This window comes from Orcinus orca, chromosome 3 (genome assembly GCF_937001465.1).
Source record: "Orcinus orca chromosome 3, mOrcOrc1.1, whole genome shotgun sequence".
Lineage (NCBI taxonomy): Eukaryota > Metazoa > Chordata > Mammalia > Artiodactyla > Delphinidae > Orcinus > Orcinus orca.
The window spans coordinates 137,860,229-137,878,545 of NC_064561.1; the positions used below are offsets into that span (position 1 = coordinate 137,860,229).

At 38.7% G+C, this 18,317-nt stretch overlaps 1 protein-coding gene across 1 annotated transcript in view; it reads left to right on the forward strand.

The window, feature by feature from the left end:
- The window catches only part of DEPDC1B (DEP domain containing 1B), a 103,796-nt gene extending 99,914 nt beyond the window's left edge, over positions 1-3,882 (forward strand). Inside the window, exon 11 of the mRNA XM_049707927.1 lies at positions 2,867-3,882. Coding sequence (XP_049563884.1) covers positions 2,867-3,028 — 162 coding nt within the window. The 3' untranslated portion in view covers positions 3,029-3,882. The remainder of the gene's footprint in view (positions 1-2,866) is intronic.
- The last annotated feature ends 14,435 nt before the right edge of the window (positions 3,883-18,317 follow it).

The following is an 18,317-nucleotide window of genomic DNA, read 5'->3' on the forward strand; positions in this document are numbered from 1 at the left end:
TGTTTTGGGTTTGTTATCGTAGGTCTTTTCCTTTTCTTGTGTTTCCTGCCTAGAGAAGTTCCTTTAGCATTTGTTGTAAAGCTGGCTTGGTGGTGCTGAATTCTCTTAGCTTTGGCCAGTCTGTAAAGGTTTTAATTTCTCCGTCGAATCTGAATGAGATCCTTGCTGAGTAGAGTAATCTTGGTTGTAGGTTTTTCCCTTTCATCACTTTAAATATGTCCTGCCACTCCCTTCTGGCTTGCAGAGTTTCTGCTGAAAGATCAGCTGTTAACCTTATTGGGATTCCCTTGTATGTTAATTGTTGCTTTTCCCTTGCTGCTTTTAATATTTTTTCTTTGTATTTAATTTTTGATAGTTTGATTAATATGTGTCTTGGCATGTTTCTCCTTGGATTTATCCTGTATGGTACTCTCTGCGATTCCTGGACTTGATTATTTCCTTTCCCATATTAGGATAGTTTTCAACTATTATCTCTTCAAATATTTTCTCAGTCCTTTTTTTTTCTCTTCTTCTTCTGGGACCCCTATAATTCAAATGTTGTTGTGTTTAATGTTGTCCCAGAGGTCTCTGAGACTGTCCTCAATTCTTTTCATTCTTTTTTCTTTTTCTTTTTTTTTTTTAAATAGATTGGATTTAGCATAGGTAGTAGTGCTGAGCAGGGACAACAGGAGGAAAGTTTCCTAATCTGGCTGGTTGGTGGCGTCGTCTTATTTATTTATTTATTTATTTATTTATTTATTTATTTATTTATTTATGGCTGTGTTGGGTCTTCGTTTCTGTGCGAGGGCTTTCTCCAGTTGCGGCAAGCGGGGGCCACTCTTCATCGCAGTGCGTGGGCCTCTCACTATCGCGGCCTCCCTTGTTGCGGAGCACAGGCTCCAGATGCGCAGGCTCAGTAATTGTGGCTCACGGGCCCAGATGCTCTGTGGCATGTGGGATCTTCCCAGACCAGGGCTCGAACCCATGTCCCCTGCATTGGCAAGCAGATTCTCAACCACTGCGCCACCAGGGAAGCCCCTCATTCTTTTGTCTTTATTCTGCTCTGCAGTAGTTATTTCCACTATTTTATCTTCCAGGTCACTTATCTGTTCTTCTGCCTCAGTTATTCTGCTATTGATTCCTTCTAGAGAATTTTAAATTTTATTTATTGTGTTGTTCATCATTGTTTGTTTGCTCTTTAGTTCTTCTAGGTCCTTGTTAAACGTTTCTTGTATTTTCTCCATTCTATTTCCAAGATTTTGGATCATCTTTACTATCATTGCTCTGAATTCTTTTTCAGGTAGACTGCCTATTTCCTCTTCATTTGTTTAGTCTGGTGGGTTTTTACCTTGCTCCTTCATCTGGAGCATCTGTGTATTTCTCTGTCTTCTCATTTTGTGTAACTTACTATGTTTGGGGTCTTCTTTTCGCAGGCTGCACGTTCTTAGCTCCCATTGTTTTTGGTGTCTGCTCTCATTGGGTAAGGTTGGTTCAGTGGGTTGTGTAGGCTTCCTGGTGGAGGGGACTGGTGCCTGTGTTCTGGTGGATGAGGCTGAATCTTGTTTTTCTGGTGGACAGTACTGTGTCTGGTTGTTGTTTTGCAGTGTCTGTGACCTTATTATGATTTTAGGCAGCCTCTCTGCTAATGAGTGGGGTTGTGTTCCTGTCTTGCTAGTTGTTTGGAATAGGGTGTCCAGCACTGTAGCTTGCTGGTCATTGAGTGGAGTTGGGTCTTAACATTGAGATGGAGATCTCTGGGAGAGCTTTGGCCATTTGATATTATGTGGGGCTGGGAGGTCTCTGGTGGACCAATGTCCTGAACTTGGCTCTTCTACCTCAGAGGCTCAGGCCTGACACCCGACCAGAGCACCAAGACCCTGTCACCCACGCGGCTCTGAACTCTGGAACTCCACACTCCAGAGGCCTTCCTTTAGAGGTGCTGCCTCTCCCCTTCCACACAGGTCCTACCTTGATCATTTTTAAAGTATTGATTCAAGAGCAAGTGAATGGTGTTTATTTTTAAAGACTGAATCCTGCATAGCTTGATTTCTGATCACACCACCTAAGATTATACACAAAGCACAAAGGTTCTAGATTCCCATCCTGTTCTTCTCAGAGTAATTTTGGAGAAGAGTTCAGTGGTGACGATCAAAGGAAAAACATATTGCTTCTCTGTAAGCTTTTTGTAAAGTAATGTATACCAGCATGTTTTCTCTTCCATTTGGGTAGAAGCAGGTGGAGCTAAGCTGGAGAAGCAGGGAGATGGGGAAATGTTGTTGGGCCCAGATTTTCTTTGACTGTGTAGAACATAAGTCAGAATTACTTGTGAATATTTTAAAAGGGAGGTGTGTTTATAGTTGGCAGGGGAGAAATTTAAAGAAGTATGACTAAAGTGAGTTTATTGGAAGATTAGATCAAATTAAAGATGAATCCGATCTATTGAAAATGCAATCCAATGATTTAACAACAAGAAACGGATTTGTGTTGAAGTGATCTGTTTTCTTCTTATTTTCTTTTCTGATGGAAAGCAGTAAACATTAAAACAAAACAAAAATAGGGAAGTATTGCATCAGAAACTTATTTTAAAATTACAGTGCCCAGGGCTTCCTTGGTGGCGCAGTGGTTGAGAGTCCGCCTGCCGATGCAGGGGACACGGGTTTGTGCCCCGGTCGGGGAATATCCCACGTGCTGCGGAGCGGCTGGGCCTGTGAGCCATGGCCGATGAGCCTGCGTGTCCGGAGTCTGTGCTCCGCAACGGGAGAGGCCCGCATACCACCAAAAAAAATAAAACAAAAACAAACAAACAAACAAAAATTACAGTGCCCAATTTTATTGACTTTCATTTGTTTTTTTGACACTTCTTGGATCCTTTTTTTTTTATTTTTAGTTTCAAAAGTCCTATCCTGAAGTCTACCAAGAACGATTTCCTACACCAGAAAGTGAAGCACTTCTGTTTCCTGAAAAACCTAAAGCAAAACCACAGCTGCTGATGTGGACACTAAAAAACCCCTTCCAACCATTTCAAAGAACTAGAAGTTTTCGGATGTAATACTTGGATAGCTGTTAAAGACCTCTGTTGTTGCTGTTGCTTTTGAGTAAATAGGTGGTTAGAGGACTATGGTGGTGGAAGAAAGAAGCACATAAACCACAGACTACTGAATTATAAAGATTTCCTGACTTCAAAAAATGTTGAGCCATTATCAGTATTTTTATAAAATTCAATGCTGTTTTTAAAGTGTACAAACCAATTAAAAATAATGAGACAAATATATAGTGGTAAAGTTAACGTTTTTAATTTGTTACAAAATGTAAGGGTATTTTCATTTTTTTATTTGTTGTTTCCTATGGTGTTTATAAAATATTTGTGTGTACATCCTAGTTACTGATGTCTTTGTGATAACCAAGACTGAAAAATAGTGTATATGTTTGAATAAGAACGACACTGAGTACTGTTACTGTGATGCTATTGACCTAATAGCCAATTGTGATTTCTGCTGTATAAATTGTTTTTCACTGTTGCACAAAGATTCTTAATGTTCTTTATTACAATGGCTGTGTCTTTTATTGCAGATCTGTTGGGTGCTATGACAGATTTTATGAAAGCTAGTTCTTTTATGATGTATGTATTAGTTGGTGTTTACTTGTAAATGAAGTAGATTTTCATCTGCCTGCAGTGGTATAATTTCAGTCTTGGCTAAAGATGGACAATTGAACTGGATAAATTCTTTTGGTCTCATTAGCCCTGTGATTCTAAGTCAAATCTTTGTTGTTTCATGAAAAACACAAATGGGTTAAGTAAAATGAGACTACTTCCTTTATAAGTATCAATATATTTTCCCCAGCTTCCTCATCCTTTTGAAAGTAAATGGAATGTAAATAAATACTGTTCTTTTTAATACTGTACATGGTGTTTCTTTTTTGGCATTTATTTAGGTCAGGGAGTTCCCTGGTGGTCCATTGGTAAAGAATCCGCCTTACAATGCAGGGGATGTGGGTTCAATCCCTGGTCAGGGAACTAAGATCCCACATGCCGCAGGGAAACTAAGCCCGTGTGCCACAACTACAGAGACCACGCGCTCTGGAACCTGTGAGCCACAACTAGAGAGAAGCCCGTGTACCACAACGAAGAGACCACACACTGCAATGAAAGATCCCACATGCCTCAACGAAGATCCTGTGTATGGCAACTCAGACCCAACGCGGCCAAAAATAAATAAAATAAATAGATAAAATTAAAAAAAAAAGAATATATATATTTAGGTCAGTCAGAGAGCATCTTCAGATGCTAAACGTCATCACCTTAGCTAATGTTCTCACATCAATCATTTATTTCTATGATAAAATAAGTGAGTTTTGGGCTTTAGTACTAGACTTTAGGAGGTGCTTTGTCCATTTCTTTTGCTTTGCTCTGCCCTCTTGCAAATAGTGGTACACTTAAATTATGGAGCAGCTGGAATGCTTCTTTTGAGACTGATTACCCAAAAAGCTAAGAGCGGCACTCATTAATTGGCTTGCTCTGCTCTTTGGACTGAATTTTACTTGCACTTGAGACCCCCACTCTGTTCTTTCGTAGCAGAATGCCTCCTGCAGTGGACTTCCTCTTCAAAGATGGAAATAAGTATTCCTATTGGTTTGAGTACCCCGTATCATGCAAGTGTGGAAAGTAATGGGAGATTTCTAGTGTTTCAGGATTTTATTCTTAGACCTTGGAATTCTGTTTAGAGCAAATAATAAATCTACTTTCTGCTCTATTTGTTCCCTGAGGTAGAATTTACTTTCTGGAGTCTCCTCTTCTGTTGCTCATCTTTGGGAATCTATGTTACTGTTCTCTTTTTTTACCCTTCAGTTTACTTTTTTTTACTGTTAAATATCACATACTTATGGAGAGATCATAAAACATAACCACCACCTACATGTGAACTTGAGGAGTAGATAAAACCAGTTTTTCAAAGTGGGTGTGCCAATTAACAGCCCATCAGCAGTGTATAAGAGTTCCTGTTACTTACCATCCTCATCAAAACTTGCTATTGGCAGTTTGAATTGTTAGTGTGGTGGATGTATAATGGCATCTCATTATGGTTTTACTTTGTGTTATTAATATGGCTGAAGACTTTTCCCACATTTTTTTGGACTTTTTTCACTTTTGTTCAAATTTTAATATCAGCTTGTTAGACTACACACACACACACACACACACACACACAGGTGAGATTTTGATTTTGATTGTATTGAACTTATAACTCTATGTGGAGAGAATTGCCGTCTTTATGATATTGAGTCTTCTAGTCCGTGAACATGCTTTATCCCTCCATTTGTTTAGAATAAATGAGAAAAAATTTAAATTTCTCTGTAAACGTTTGCAAATCTTTTGTTAGATTTGTTTCCAGATATTTGATACTTAAAAAAAAGTTAATATCAAATTTTTCTTTTTTTTTTTTGGCTGCGCTGCGTGGCATGCGGAACTTCCCTGACCAGGGATTGAACCTGTGCCCCTTGCAGTGGAGGCACGGAGTCTTAACCACTGGACCACCAGGAAAATCCCCAAATTTTCAAATATATGAAAAGGTAAAGATAATAGTACCCAACCCTAGCTTCAACAGTTATTATTTAACTGTTTGCTCCTATGGTAAATGGGGTTATTTATTTTTTTCTATATATATATATATATTTTTTTAAATTTTTATTTATTTAAGTTTTGGCTGCATTGGGTCTTCATTGCGGCGCGCGGGCTTCTCATTGCGGTGGCTTCTCTTGTTGCAGAGCATGGGCTCTAGGCGCACAGGCTTCAGTAGTTGTGGCATGCGGGCTCAGTAGTTGTGGCTCCCGGGCTCTAGAGCGCAGGCTCAGTAGTTGTGGCACACGGGATTAGTTGCTCCATGGCATGTGGAATCTTCCTGGACCAGGGCTCGAACCCTTGTCCCCTGCACTGGCAGGCAGATTCTTAACCACTGTGCCACCAGGGAAGTCCAATGGGGTTATTTTTAAATTTCCATTTTCTGTTTGTTGCTTATATATAGTATAAACTGATTTTTGTGTCTAGATTTTTGTACCCAGCAAGCTTGCTAGACTTCCCCATTCACTCTAGTGTGATTCTTCCGGATTTTCTGCATTCACCACATCATAAGCAAACAATGACACTTTTTGTTTTTCATTTCTGTGGTTGACAGCATCTAAAATGTCCCCAGTGATCCCTGCCTTTTGGTGTTTGTGCCCTTGTGTAATCTCCTCTCCTTGAGTGTGTGACCTTGGATCTCATGACACAGTTTTAACAAGTAGAATATGGCAAAAGGGATGGGATATCACTTTTGAGATTAGATCACAAAGACTCTGGCTTCCATCTTGCTGGCCCTCTCTCTTGTTCTCTCCCGGGCTTCCTCTGAGGGAAGCCAGCTTCGCTCTCGTGAGCTGCGCTATGGAGAGGCCCCTCAGGCAAGGAACTGACATCTCTGCTGAATAGCCAGTGAGGACAGAAGGCCTGCCAGCAGCGGTATGAGTGATCTTGGAAGTGGGTCTACTGACGCCTGCCAACAGCCATGTGAGTGATGTTGCTTTGGTTTTGATTCTTTTGGGCTGCACCCCTGACCAGGGATCCACCCCGCGCCCCCTGGAGTGGAAGTGTGGAGTCTTAACCACTGGACTAGCAGGGAAGTCCTGATGTGAGTGATGTTGGAAGTGGATTCTCCCTTAGTTGAGCCTTGAGATAAAGGCAGCCCTAGCTGACACCTTGAGTGCAGCCTGTGAGAGATTCAGCTAAACTGTTTCTGGATTCTGGACCCACAGAAAATATGAGATAATGTTTGTTGCTTTAAGCCATTTAATCTAGGGTGATTTATTATGAAGCAATAGATACAATACAGTTTATACTTCTTTCTTCCCTACATCCCTGCATCCTTCCCTCTTTTGCTTTTTTTTAAACCATTGTGAAAGGTCACTCCTTATCTTTAGTGATGCATTTGTTTGCAATCTTTGTGCATTCTTATATTTTAGTTTTGTACCTTATAAACAGTATACAGTTGGAATATTTTTTTTTAAGAAGCCAACTTGATAATCTTTATTTTTAATTGTAACATTTAGACAAATTGTATTTAATATAATTACTTTATATTTTGGTATAAGTCTTCGTTGAATTTTCTAACAATTTGTCTCCACTTCCTTGCCTTTGTTTGGAGTTAAAAAATAATTTCATGTTTTCTTCTACTAATTTGAAACTTAGACACTCTGTTTCTAATCTTATTGGATCCCTAGAAATTACATCTTGCATACTAATTTATCAAAGTTTAAAGTTAGTCATTACCTTTTAACCCTCCTCAGACTCTTCTGGGAGTTGAAAGCACTAAGAGCACCCTCCCAAATTAGATATTATTGTTGTAATATATTTTAATTTTGTTGTTTTAAAGCCTCATAACGTGTTATTATGTACAGTCCTTGTTTAATAGGCTTATCTACATACTTTACCACTTTTTTTCCTTCTGAAAGTACATTCTTTAGAATTTATCTTTAGTAAGGGTTTGTTGGTTTTTATTAGTCTGAAAACATTTTATTTTGCTATTATTCTTTTTTAAAACAGCTTTATTGTGATAGAATTCACACACCATACAGTTAACCCCTTTAAAGTGTGGTTAGCACCATAATTAAATGGTTTTTGGTATGTGACATTTAAAATTTTTTTAAGTTGTGGTAAAATATATATAACGTAAAACTGGCCACTTTAACCCATTTTTTTTTTTTTTTTTTTTTTTTTTTTTGCTTGCGGTACGTGGGCCTCTCACTGTTTTGGGCTCCTCCATTGCGGAGCACAAGCTCCGGACGCTCAGGCTCAGCGGCCATGGCTCACGGGCCCAGCCGCTCCACGGCATGTGGGATCTTCCCGGACTGGGACACGAACCTGTGTCCCCTGCATCGGCAGGTGGACTCTCAACCACTGCGCCACCAGGGAAGCCCCATTTTAACCATTTTTAAGTGTACATTCAGTGTAAGGAATGCCCTCGTTCTTTAAAGGTATTTCTGCTGCATGTAGAATTCTAGGTTGATAGTTATTTTATTTCAGTACATTGTAGTTATCATTCCTTTGTTAGCTGGTTTCTGTTGTTACGTGAGAAGTCAACTGCCACTCTAATTGTCATTCCTCTGCAGATAATGTATCTTTTTTTGGCAGGCTGCTTTTTCAGATTTTCTCATTGTCTTGGGTGGTCTGCAGTTCATGATGCTGTATCTAATTTACATGATGTGCTTTTTAAACAATTATTCTACTTGGGATTTGTGGGGCCTCTTAAGAGGATTGAAGTCTTTTGTCACTTTAAATATTGCCTTTGTCACAATCTCAACTCTGCTTTTGAATCTCTAATTAAACTATTTTAGATCTTTTCCATCTTCTGTTTTAACCTCTGGCTTCCATAGTTTGTCTTTCTGTGCTGCATTATGGATAATTTCTTCAGTCTTTCTTCCTTTTCAGCACTTTTCCCTTTAGATATGTCTAGTTTCCTATTAAATGCTTATATCCACTATTATGGAATTTATATCCATTTACAGCTCAGGAAACAGAGACTCAGTTAAGACTGGATAACTTCCCCAAGACTACCCATCTTGTGAGTAGTAACATAATAGGCAGTCACAGCTGGCTCTTTCTGACTGCACAGCCCAGGCTCCTCGCTAAGATGTCTTATTGTCTCCTAATGAGCACTGTTTTATATTTTTATGTGCACTTTTTAGATCTTACTTATAAGCTCACATGTTATTTTTCAGCCTATACTTTCTAAAATTTAATATCTCAAATTTCTTTTTGATTTGCGGTGTTTTCGTTGTCTTGACCTAGCATTTTGCCGAATTCACTTCCAGTTTCTTCTGGTCACTGTCTACAGATATTTGCTGAAGCTTTTTTCATTGCATTTCCAACAAATTCCCACAAAAAATTTTCAGCAGTGATGAAAACAAAGTATTTCTTTGAAGCTCTGAGGATGCAATCATCTATTTGCTTTACTTGTAGGTATGATTTTTTTTGTTGTTGTTGTTATGCGGGCCTCTCACTGCTGTGGCCTCTCCTGTTGCAGAGCACAGGCTCCGGACGCGCAGGTTCAGTGGCCATGGCTCACGGGCCCAGCCGCTCTGCAGCATGTGGGATCCTCCCGGACCGGGGCACGAACCCACGTCCCCTGCATCGGCAGGCGGACTCTCAACCACTGTGCCACCAGGGAAGCCCCTGTAGGTATGATTTTTAAGGTATTTTTAATTTTTATGTGTAATTGCTTTTATTTTTAGGTATGATGAGTAGAAAATATCCTATAGATTATCATTGCTCTGAGAGATTATGATAAGGAATTTATCAAGTGAGTGTTCCGTATAGAAAATCTGAGAGAAATACAGCAATTTTTTAAGGTTGAATATACCACATGTATGAGCATGGTGATGAAATTCAGTCATTCATCACTCTGATTTCTCACACATCTTTGTGTTTCTGCATCTGCCTTCGGGGAAGTCATATCTGGGGTCTAGCAAATGTAATAGACATATGGGTCATGACTTAACATTTGTGTTGTCCAGGAGCTTGATTCTGATTCCCACCTCTAGAAGAGGCTTTCTGTACCTTTTTATAGGAAATATAACTTAAAAAGAGCCAGTATTTGTGAACTGTTTATGTACAAGAAGAGGAAACTAAATATTCCCATGTTTGGAATGTCACAAAAATCTTTTATCATGATTAAAAGAGGAATCAGTTAAAATGGCTCTTTACTAAATGGGCATGGCTGTATCAACTTATATGTTTATTTTTATCCTCAAGAACAAAACCCTGCAAACGTTAAAATCCTGGAGTAAAGTAAGAGTGTTGTTACCTGCTAAAGTCAGTATTAAGAGGCAATTCAGCTGTGTGTCTAGCCATCATCATAGTATTTGCCTAAATTTGAAGTATTCACTTCAGAATGAGACATAGGATATTCTAATTTTATGGCATTTGGAAACATTCTTGCATTTCTTTTCTTCTTAACACTATATACGTGCAAAAAAGTATAATACCTTGACATCATTGCATATCGGGTCTTCCACACGAACAAATTACTGTAAAATATAAACTATGATTATCAAGCCTTAGAGAAATTATTTGCTCCTGGGTATTCAAGTAATTTGAAATTTGGGATCTGGTACCACATTCATAAACAGAGAATTTGCTTATTTGTACCAACTTGGGAATGCATTTATTATTGAATTTCGTAGAAAAAATACACGCCAGGAATAAGTGGAGGATATAGACACTAATTTAACGATGTAATGAGTAACTTCTGATGGACTTTTTTGTGTTTCAGTGTCTGTTTAACCTTAATGCTCAAACTTTCAATTTGAGTAAATAAAATGGGAAGAATAATGGGATAAAAGGGTACTAGCCTAATAAAATTGTCACTTTCAGTTGTTTAGTGCATGTTTCTGTTGCTACATAAGTTCCATCATTTCTAGTGAATTTAAGATTTAGTTAAAAATCTATTTACAGTTTTTATAAATTCCATCTTGGAGAACTGTTATGTGAATCGTTTGCTTCAAGGATCTAGAATATATTATATTTTCCATAAACTGTGCCTATTTCGAAATAAAAAATAATATATGTATTTGGCTAGGTCTCCTCACTTTATAATACCTCTTTTGGGGCCCCTGGCCAGAACTGAGAGCGTTCATAGCATTCGGAGCCTCTTGTAGAGAATGTAACAGAAGTTATTCCTCGCTCTCCCAGCCCCCGCAAGTTTTACATATTACTGCCAGCATCTCTCTGATGGTAATAACATGGTGGTCTTCTTGAGTAGTCTAGTAAAACAAAGACTTATTAATAAAAAAAAAAAAGAGGACTAAAGATTATTTTCATAAGAAATAAGTAAACTGTAATTGATTTTTTAAATTGAAGTAGTTTTATTTTGATCAGTTGTAAGGCTAATCCAACATGGGAATAAGGAGGCCTTTTGCTTAACTGTTACCACTAAGAACTTGTGACCTTTTTGAAAGATCTTGGCAACGGTGATAACTTACCATGATAGCAGAGCAGTTTATTGCTAAAAATAGTTAGGCTGGGATAAAATGCAATCTCTGACTTTCTGAAAGCCCATGAGTCCAGTTTATCTCTAGTTAACTGATATCTTTATAGATGTATGTTTTAGAATCAGGTGTATTTGACTCAGTTATTAAGAAAAAAAACCAACCAAGTCAAACCATGGAAAGCTGTTTTGAAGATTAGAATCACGTGACTGAAAACTACTTCACATGAGATCTGAAAACAGACCATAATATGAGGCACAGAGGAAAATATAAAATGAAATCAGCCTTCTTGCTTACTGATTCTGCATAATTTATTAAACCTGGGTTTTTGTCCATATGCAAGTTTGGCCTAAAAGACTCCAATCTTTTAAAAGCTTTTTGTTACTTAGAAAAGATTTTTTTTTTTTTTCGGTACGCGGGCCTCTCATTGTTGTGGCCTCTCCCGTTGCAGAGCACAGGCTCCGGACACGCAGGCTCAGCAGCCATGGCTCATGGACCCAGCCGCTCCGCGGCATGTGGGATCTTCCCGGACCGGGGCACGAACCCATGTCCCCTGCATCGGCAGGCGGACTCTCAACCACTGCTCCACCAGGGAAGCCCACTTAGAAAAGATTTTAAGACTTTTCTAAAGAATGTACAGGGTGGTCAAGTCTGATTGGGTAATATTGCTTCAGTGTTTGAACTCTTAATAATTATCTGAAGCAATAAGTAACATTTACTGACAAATTAACATTTAATTAACATTTACTAATAAAAAACATATTGACATCATTTGTAAATTTCTTAAAACTTTCTACTATTAAAATACATATCTGGAATTTAAGAAAAAAAATGTCATGAAGAACCTAAGGGTAAGACAGGAATAAAGACACAGACCTACTAGAGAATGGACTTGAGGATATGGGGAGGGGGAAGGGTAAGCTGTGACAAAGCGAGAGAGAGGCATGGACATATATACACTACCAAACGTAAGGTAGATAGCTAGTGGGAAGCAGCCACATAGCACAGGGAGATCAGCTCAGTGCTTTGTGACTGACTGGAGGGGTGGGATAGGGAGGGTGGGAGAGAGGGAGACGCAAGAGGGAAGAGATATGGGAACATATGTATATGTATAACTGATTCACTTTGTTATAAAGCAGAAACTAACACACCATTGTAAAGCAATTATACTCCAATAAAGATGTAAAAAAAACCACCAAGTATAATTAGACACAATAACTGCTTAAAGATGATTTTGATTTCAAAAAGTTTTGATTTCAAAAAGTTCTCCCTCTTACCTTTTCACAAAGAATTGAATTCAATAATCTATTAAGGCCCTAGAAGTGTCCGGTTTAGGCTGTTTCACTTTTCCCAAGTCATGATCCATGTAACAAGGACAGATATTCCCAGTAGGGGTCAGTCTTGTGTTGGTAATTATTGTACCAAAAGGAAAAACTAAGGATTTTATTTAAAAGTCAAGTATATTTTGTATAATTAGTAAGCCATTAATCATGGGAAGAAGAAACTTAAAAATCAGTCATCTCTGTTGCAGCAAAAGTTTCTGTGGGTAATATTTTGGCTCCTCTATTACCATATTTACCCACAAAGCTTCAGAAGGCTTCTGTTCAGAAGGCTTGCTAAATACTCTCCAAAAGTGAGCTATAAATGGTAAATGTGAGAAGTTATCTAAATACAGCAGCAGATAATTTGGGATAAATGTCAGATTATTAGACTTTAAAGTGAAAAAAGAATTGCCGGCAAAATTGAGAAAACCCCCAGAGGCAGGATAATTTTGTGCATGTCCGTCACTTGCCTTAGCTGCCTTCAGTGTGGGGATAACTGTGCCTGTCCTCTTTCCTTAAAATAAATCTTGTTTTACTCTCATTACTGAGATTGAGCTAATCTTTTGATCTCTAAACCAAGCTCTTCATAATAAATTCAGAGATGGAGATCTCGGATAAAACATGTGTTTTTAATAATGCCTTTGGAGTTGTTGATGTCAACATACTCTAGGCAGCCAAACAAGCATAGCCCAGAAAACATCTTAGAGGTTACTGAGTTAATCAGTGTGTTGGCAACAGCAGTGATGGCACAGGATAGCTTGGGGAGGCTTTCATTTCCCTCACCTGAAACAAATGTGATTAAGCAAGATGCTTAGTCCCTTCTTTCCAACTAAATTATTACCCAAGGGTCCTTCCTGCTAGAATTTGTAGCACCAATATTGGTTAGAAATGAGAATATTTGGATTTTAAATTCTAGCACTACCAGTAAACAGTTGGGCAAGTGGCCTTGAGCAAGTCACAACCTTTCTGGGCTTGGGTTTGCTCCTCAGTGAAGGGAAGGGATTACATTTCGGAGGTCACAGACTCCAGCGTCTTCCAGGGACAGGAAGATATCAGTTGCTGAGAGTGGAGGAGCCAGTGGAGTGTGCAGGTCCTACAACTAAGTATTGGATAACCAAAAAAAAAAAAAAAAAAATGTTGAATGACCCATGTTAGTGAAACTGGTCCTATGGGTAGAGATGACGGTCTTTGGATTAGGTGGTTTTGTAATAGGGAAGAAACTTTGTATTCTGTTACAAGTTAATCACTAAAGGGATGTTGCCTATAAGCTTAAACTATACATACTGGCCCATCTCTGGGAACACTGCCTCCCAGGTAATAAAGCATTAAGCTAAAATACCTTTGTTTAGCTCACAGAAAACACCAGGCCCACCTGTAAATGAATGCGGGAAGAAAGAAATTAACACATCCCCTTCGGAGGCTGGCCTGAACCAGGAAATGTTTGACTTGACTCCCTCCCCTTTTAGTATGAAAGAAGCCTGAATTCTAACTCAGGCAAGATGGTTCTTTGGGACACGAGTCCACTATCTTCTCGGTCTGCTGGCTTTACAAATAAAGTCATTATTCCTTGCCCCCAACAGCTTGTCCCTTGGTTTATTGGCCTGTAATGTGGTGAGCAGTATGAGCTTGGACTCAGTAACTATTTGTAAGGTCGCTTCCATTTCTAGTGTTCTGTAATTTTTTTTTTTAAACCATTTTCCACACTTGGCCCCTTATTGCCTTGTGCTTATTTTCGTATCTACATCTCCTCTTTTTCTTCTGAGTGGAACAGCTTCTCGTATCGGCAAGCTCAGTTCTGTATCAAATAAGATAAAGCTGATCAGGGTGGATTTAAAGTCAATGCTAATGCATCATGAGATGCTTTTTTCTGAGAAATGTTATCCTCATCCTTAGGCTTATCATAATGTGCCTAACTTAACTTGAACTGCCGTCTGCCTATGTTTATATTATTATGCCAGTTGGTTTAATCCACAATAGCTCACGAAAGTTTTCCTTCATTAGTGTCAATATTTGTGTGTTATATGTCTGTACCTATTTCATCAAGGTTGTTGGTAAAATACTCAAGAAATTTTGGTAGGCATTGTGCCAACTAAATTGCTGGAGCCAACCTTCAGTCTCCTTACATATGTTTATTGTCACTAGCAGGTGGCTTTTCACCTACCTTGTCTTATTGGTTAGACCAAAACAAATAATACTTTTCATTCCATGAGCACTTTGTACAGTGATTTCACTTGTATTTTCTGACTAAATCCTTTCAAATCCCAGTGAGCAGACAGATGCAGATGAGGAAACTGAGGTTCAGAGTGGTTCCCAGTTACAAATGCAAAACCTTAACTCTGGTCTTCTTTGATGATCTGGTACTTTTCCACTTTACCACACTGTCACTGTGAAATCCTATCACTGTCAGGCAAGGTATGTGGGCTGGATCTAAGCAAATCTATAAAAGAGGGGGCTTCTTTTTGGTTCCTCATATCCTCCCTCTGTGCCTCTTCTTTCTTATTGGGGTCCTTTCTTTTCATCCCCCACCTCCTCGGCTGTGCTCATATGCTTACTGAGCATCGGTTTTGTATGAAACGCCTTTTAGGAGTTGGTGAAACAGCCTAGTGCCTGCATGGCACTGCCCTCTCACTTCAGGGTCACCACTATGATGCTGACCTTTGCCCTCAGCATAACTTATCCAGGCTGCACTACATTTCTTTACGAAGACTGGTTAGCTATCCAAATAGTTAGAGCTCTTTGACTTAGTCATTCTTTTTAGAGCCTTAATATGCCAGGCCTTAGGCTGGGCAACAATGGAGGAAGAAAGACAGCTCCAACTCTGAAGGGACCTTAGCCCAGTGAGGAAGATGAACTTGCCTACATGTAACTCTAGATGATGACCTCAGTGCCACAGAGCCCGGTAGAGTGCAAGGGGCACAGAGGAGAGAAAGGCAATTTTTCCAGGGCAGTTGCAGGGGTATGGAAAGTGTCACACTGCAGCTGATGTTTAAGCTGAGTCCTGAAGAATGTGCCCAGCAGTAAGGAAGGCGGGGCAGAAGGCATTTCCTCAGCGGGACCAGCGGGACAGAAGGCTCTAGTGGCAGCTAGAAGTAATTCCACATTGTCCAGGTAATATTAGTATTTTAACAGAGCGTCTTAAATGGCCTTATCTAAAGGCACGAGCAATAAGGAGATTTCATGAGTGTGGCAGAGTGGGCAGGGAAATTATTTTATGTGAGAAGTTTTATGGCATCTCTCAAATAACATCTCCAAGGTAGCTTCGTCTTCCTATTCCAGCCCAGTAGATGCGGAGTCCAGTGCTTTTTGGAATTAATTTTTGAATCCTTTTTAGGTTGCTGCCATGCCACAGCTTCTCTTTCTCAGTTCACAGGACATGCCAGTGTTCATTTGTACCAATGCATTTCCAAAGGTTGCAAAAAACTGTTGGTGTTGATGAACCTTCCTTGTGCTTTATTTACAAGAGTTGATCCTTTTTATTTGCCCATTTCTATTTTTCCATCAACAGCCTGATATTCCATGCCTCTGGGTCTATACTGTTCCATTTCATAACATTTAATGAATGTTAGAATTGGCTCTGCAAATGCATTGCCTTAATCTTGTTGCCTGCAGTGAGATGCTTTTAATATTTTCTCCACATGTGAACTCAGTGTTTTCCTTTAGCTTTTCTTTAATTTCCATGTGGTTAATCCCCTTCTACTCCAGGGAGCCTGGATATTTATAGGTTTCTCTCTTTCACTCTATCTTCAATAATTTGCTTTTTACATTCAGTGAACGCATCCATCACAATAAATTGCCCTTTCCCTATTTGTATTGACTTGCATTTATATAAACCAGACTCCCTTTTCACATCATTATTAATGTTCATGGTAATTTTCAGTAGCTTGGGAAGCTGGGTGTTAGAGCTGGCCAGAGCTTCAAGTTGTCCTATTGGATTAAATGACTCATAACATGATGCTTGTTTTCAAATTTTATCATTAAGTCAAAACCAAGTTTATGTGTTTTTTTTCTTAATTGACTCAATATAAAATGAGAGTGTTAAATAAGCATCTCTAAATTATTCCTCATTTCATTAAAATGTTCTTGACTTGATTAGCCCTGTATGAACCAAAAAATGCAGAATATATTCATTATCAATGTGGAGTATTTTCAAAATCAAAAAGCCAATTTTATAAACTTCTATAATCCCTAGTAGATATAAATAGGGGGTGTGAGTTATAAACAGCTAACATTGGTCGTACTTAGATGCTATGGCTTTCTGATTGCTCAATTTATTTTGACAGAGTCTAGAATGATGTAGTTTTAAAATTCTCGTATTCTTTTTATGCTTCATTTATATTCTTTTAATTAAAGGTAATTTTTTTCTATCATTTATGCATGTCATGGGTTTGCAGATGGTAGGAAAGGATAATTGGCAGGACTTAGATTGCTGTTCTTTAGGCAAAACCAAAGATGGTCAAACTTCCCATAGATTGTGCACGTTTCCCAGGAAATATCTTTCAGAGTAGCTCTGTGTTTCTGAGAACCTCTCAAACCAGTCATTCTGCTGTAAGACAGTCCTATGCTTTCCTGTTAACTGAACATTTTAATTGTTCACCATCCTCTTCAGGTATCAGTAGAATTTCCATGATTCAGTTTCTCTGAAACTAGGATACATCTTTTTAAAAATAAATAAATTTATTTATTTATTTATTTATGGCTGTGTTGGGTTTTTGTTGCTGCGCACAGGGTCTCTCTAGTTGCGGTGAGCGGGGATACTCTTTGCTGCAGTGTGTGGGCTTCTCATTGCGATGGCTTCTCTTGTCACAGAGCATGGGCTCTAGATGCGCAGGCTTAAGTAGTTGTGGCACGCGGGCTCAGTAGTTGTGGCGCATGGGCCTAGTTGCTCCACAGCATGTGGGATCTTCCCGGACCAGGGCTCGAGCCCATGTTTCCTGCATTGGCAGGTGGATTCTTAACTACTGTGCCACCAGGGAAGTCCCAGGATACGTCTTTCAATTGATTGTGTCACAGTTTAATTGGTAGCATTAAAAAATAATTCTAGTGGCACAAAAATTAATGGTATTCTAGATTTTATAAAATGTGGCATTTTATTTTTTTCTCTCTCCTTTAAACCACTTTGTTGAGTTACTATGATTGACATAAAAAAAACTGTACGATTTTAATGTATACAACTTTACGGGTTAGAAGATAAGCATACATTCATGAAACGAGCACCACATCTATGCCATAAACATCTATCACCTCCAAAAGTTTCCTCCTGCCCTCTTTATTTAATATTATTTTTGTGTGTGTGATAAGAACACTTCACATAAGATCTACACTCTTAGCAAATATTTAAGTATAGAATTAAGTTACCATTGGCACTGTGCTACACAGTAGCTCTCTAGGACTTGTCCATCTTGCATAACTGAAACTTTGTACCCTTTGACTAATATCTCTCTGTTTTCTTCTCCCCGAAGCTCCTGATAACCACCATTCTACTCCCTGCTTCTTTGAGTTTGACTATTGTAGATTTCCCATGTAAGTGGTTATCTGGTATTTGTCCTTCTGTGTCTGGCTTATTTCATATCATGTCCTGCAGGTTTATCCATGTTGTCACAAATGGCAAGATTTCCTTCTTTTCTTAAGGCTAAATACTATTCCATTGTATGTATATACCACAGTTTCTTCATCCATTTGTCCATCGATGGACACTTACGTTGCTTCCATATCTTGGCTATTGTGAATAATGCTTCAATGAACATGGGAGTGCAGATATCTCTTCAAGATCCTGATTTCAATTCCTTTGGATATATTTTTATTTTCTAAGGCTAGATATTCATGGTCTCAGTGACTTTATGTATTGAGTAAGCATTTCTGAATGTTCTCTGAGCTTGCTTCTTTTCCGTTCTAATCTTTCTTCACAAGTTCATCTTCCAACTTGTTCATTTATTCATTCATTCTCTTCAGTTAATGAAGTTAAGAATTTAACAGAAGGTAAAGTTTTTTGAAATATGCTATGTACTT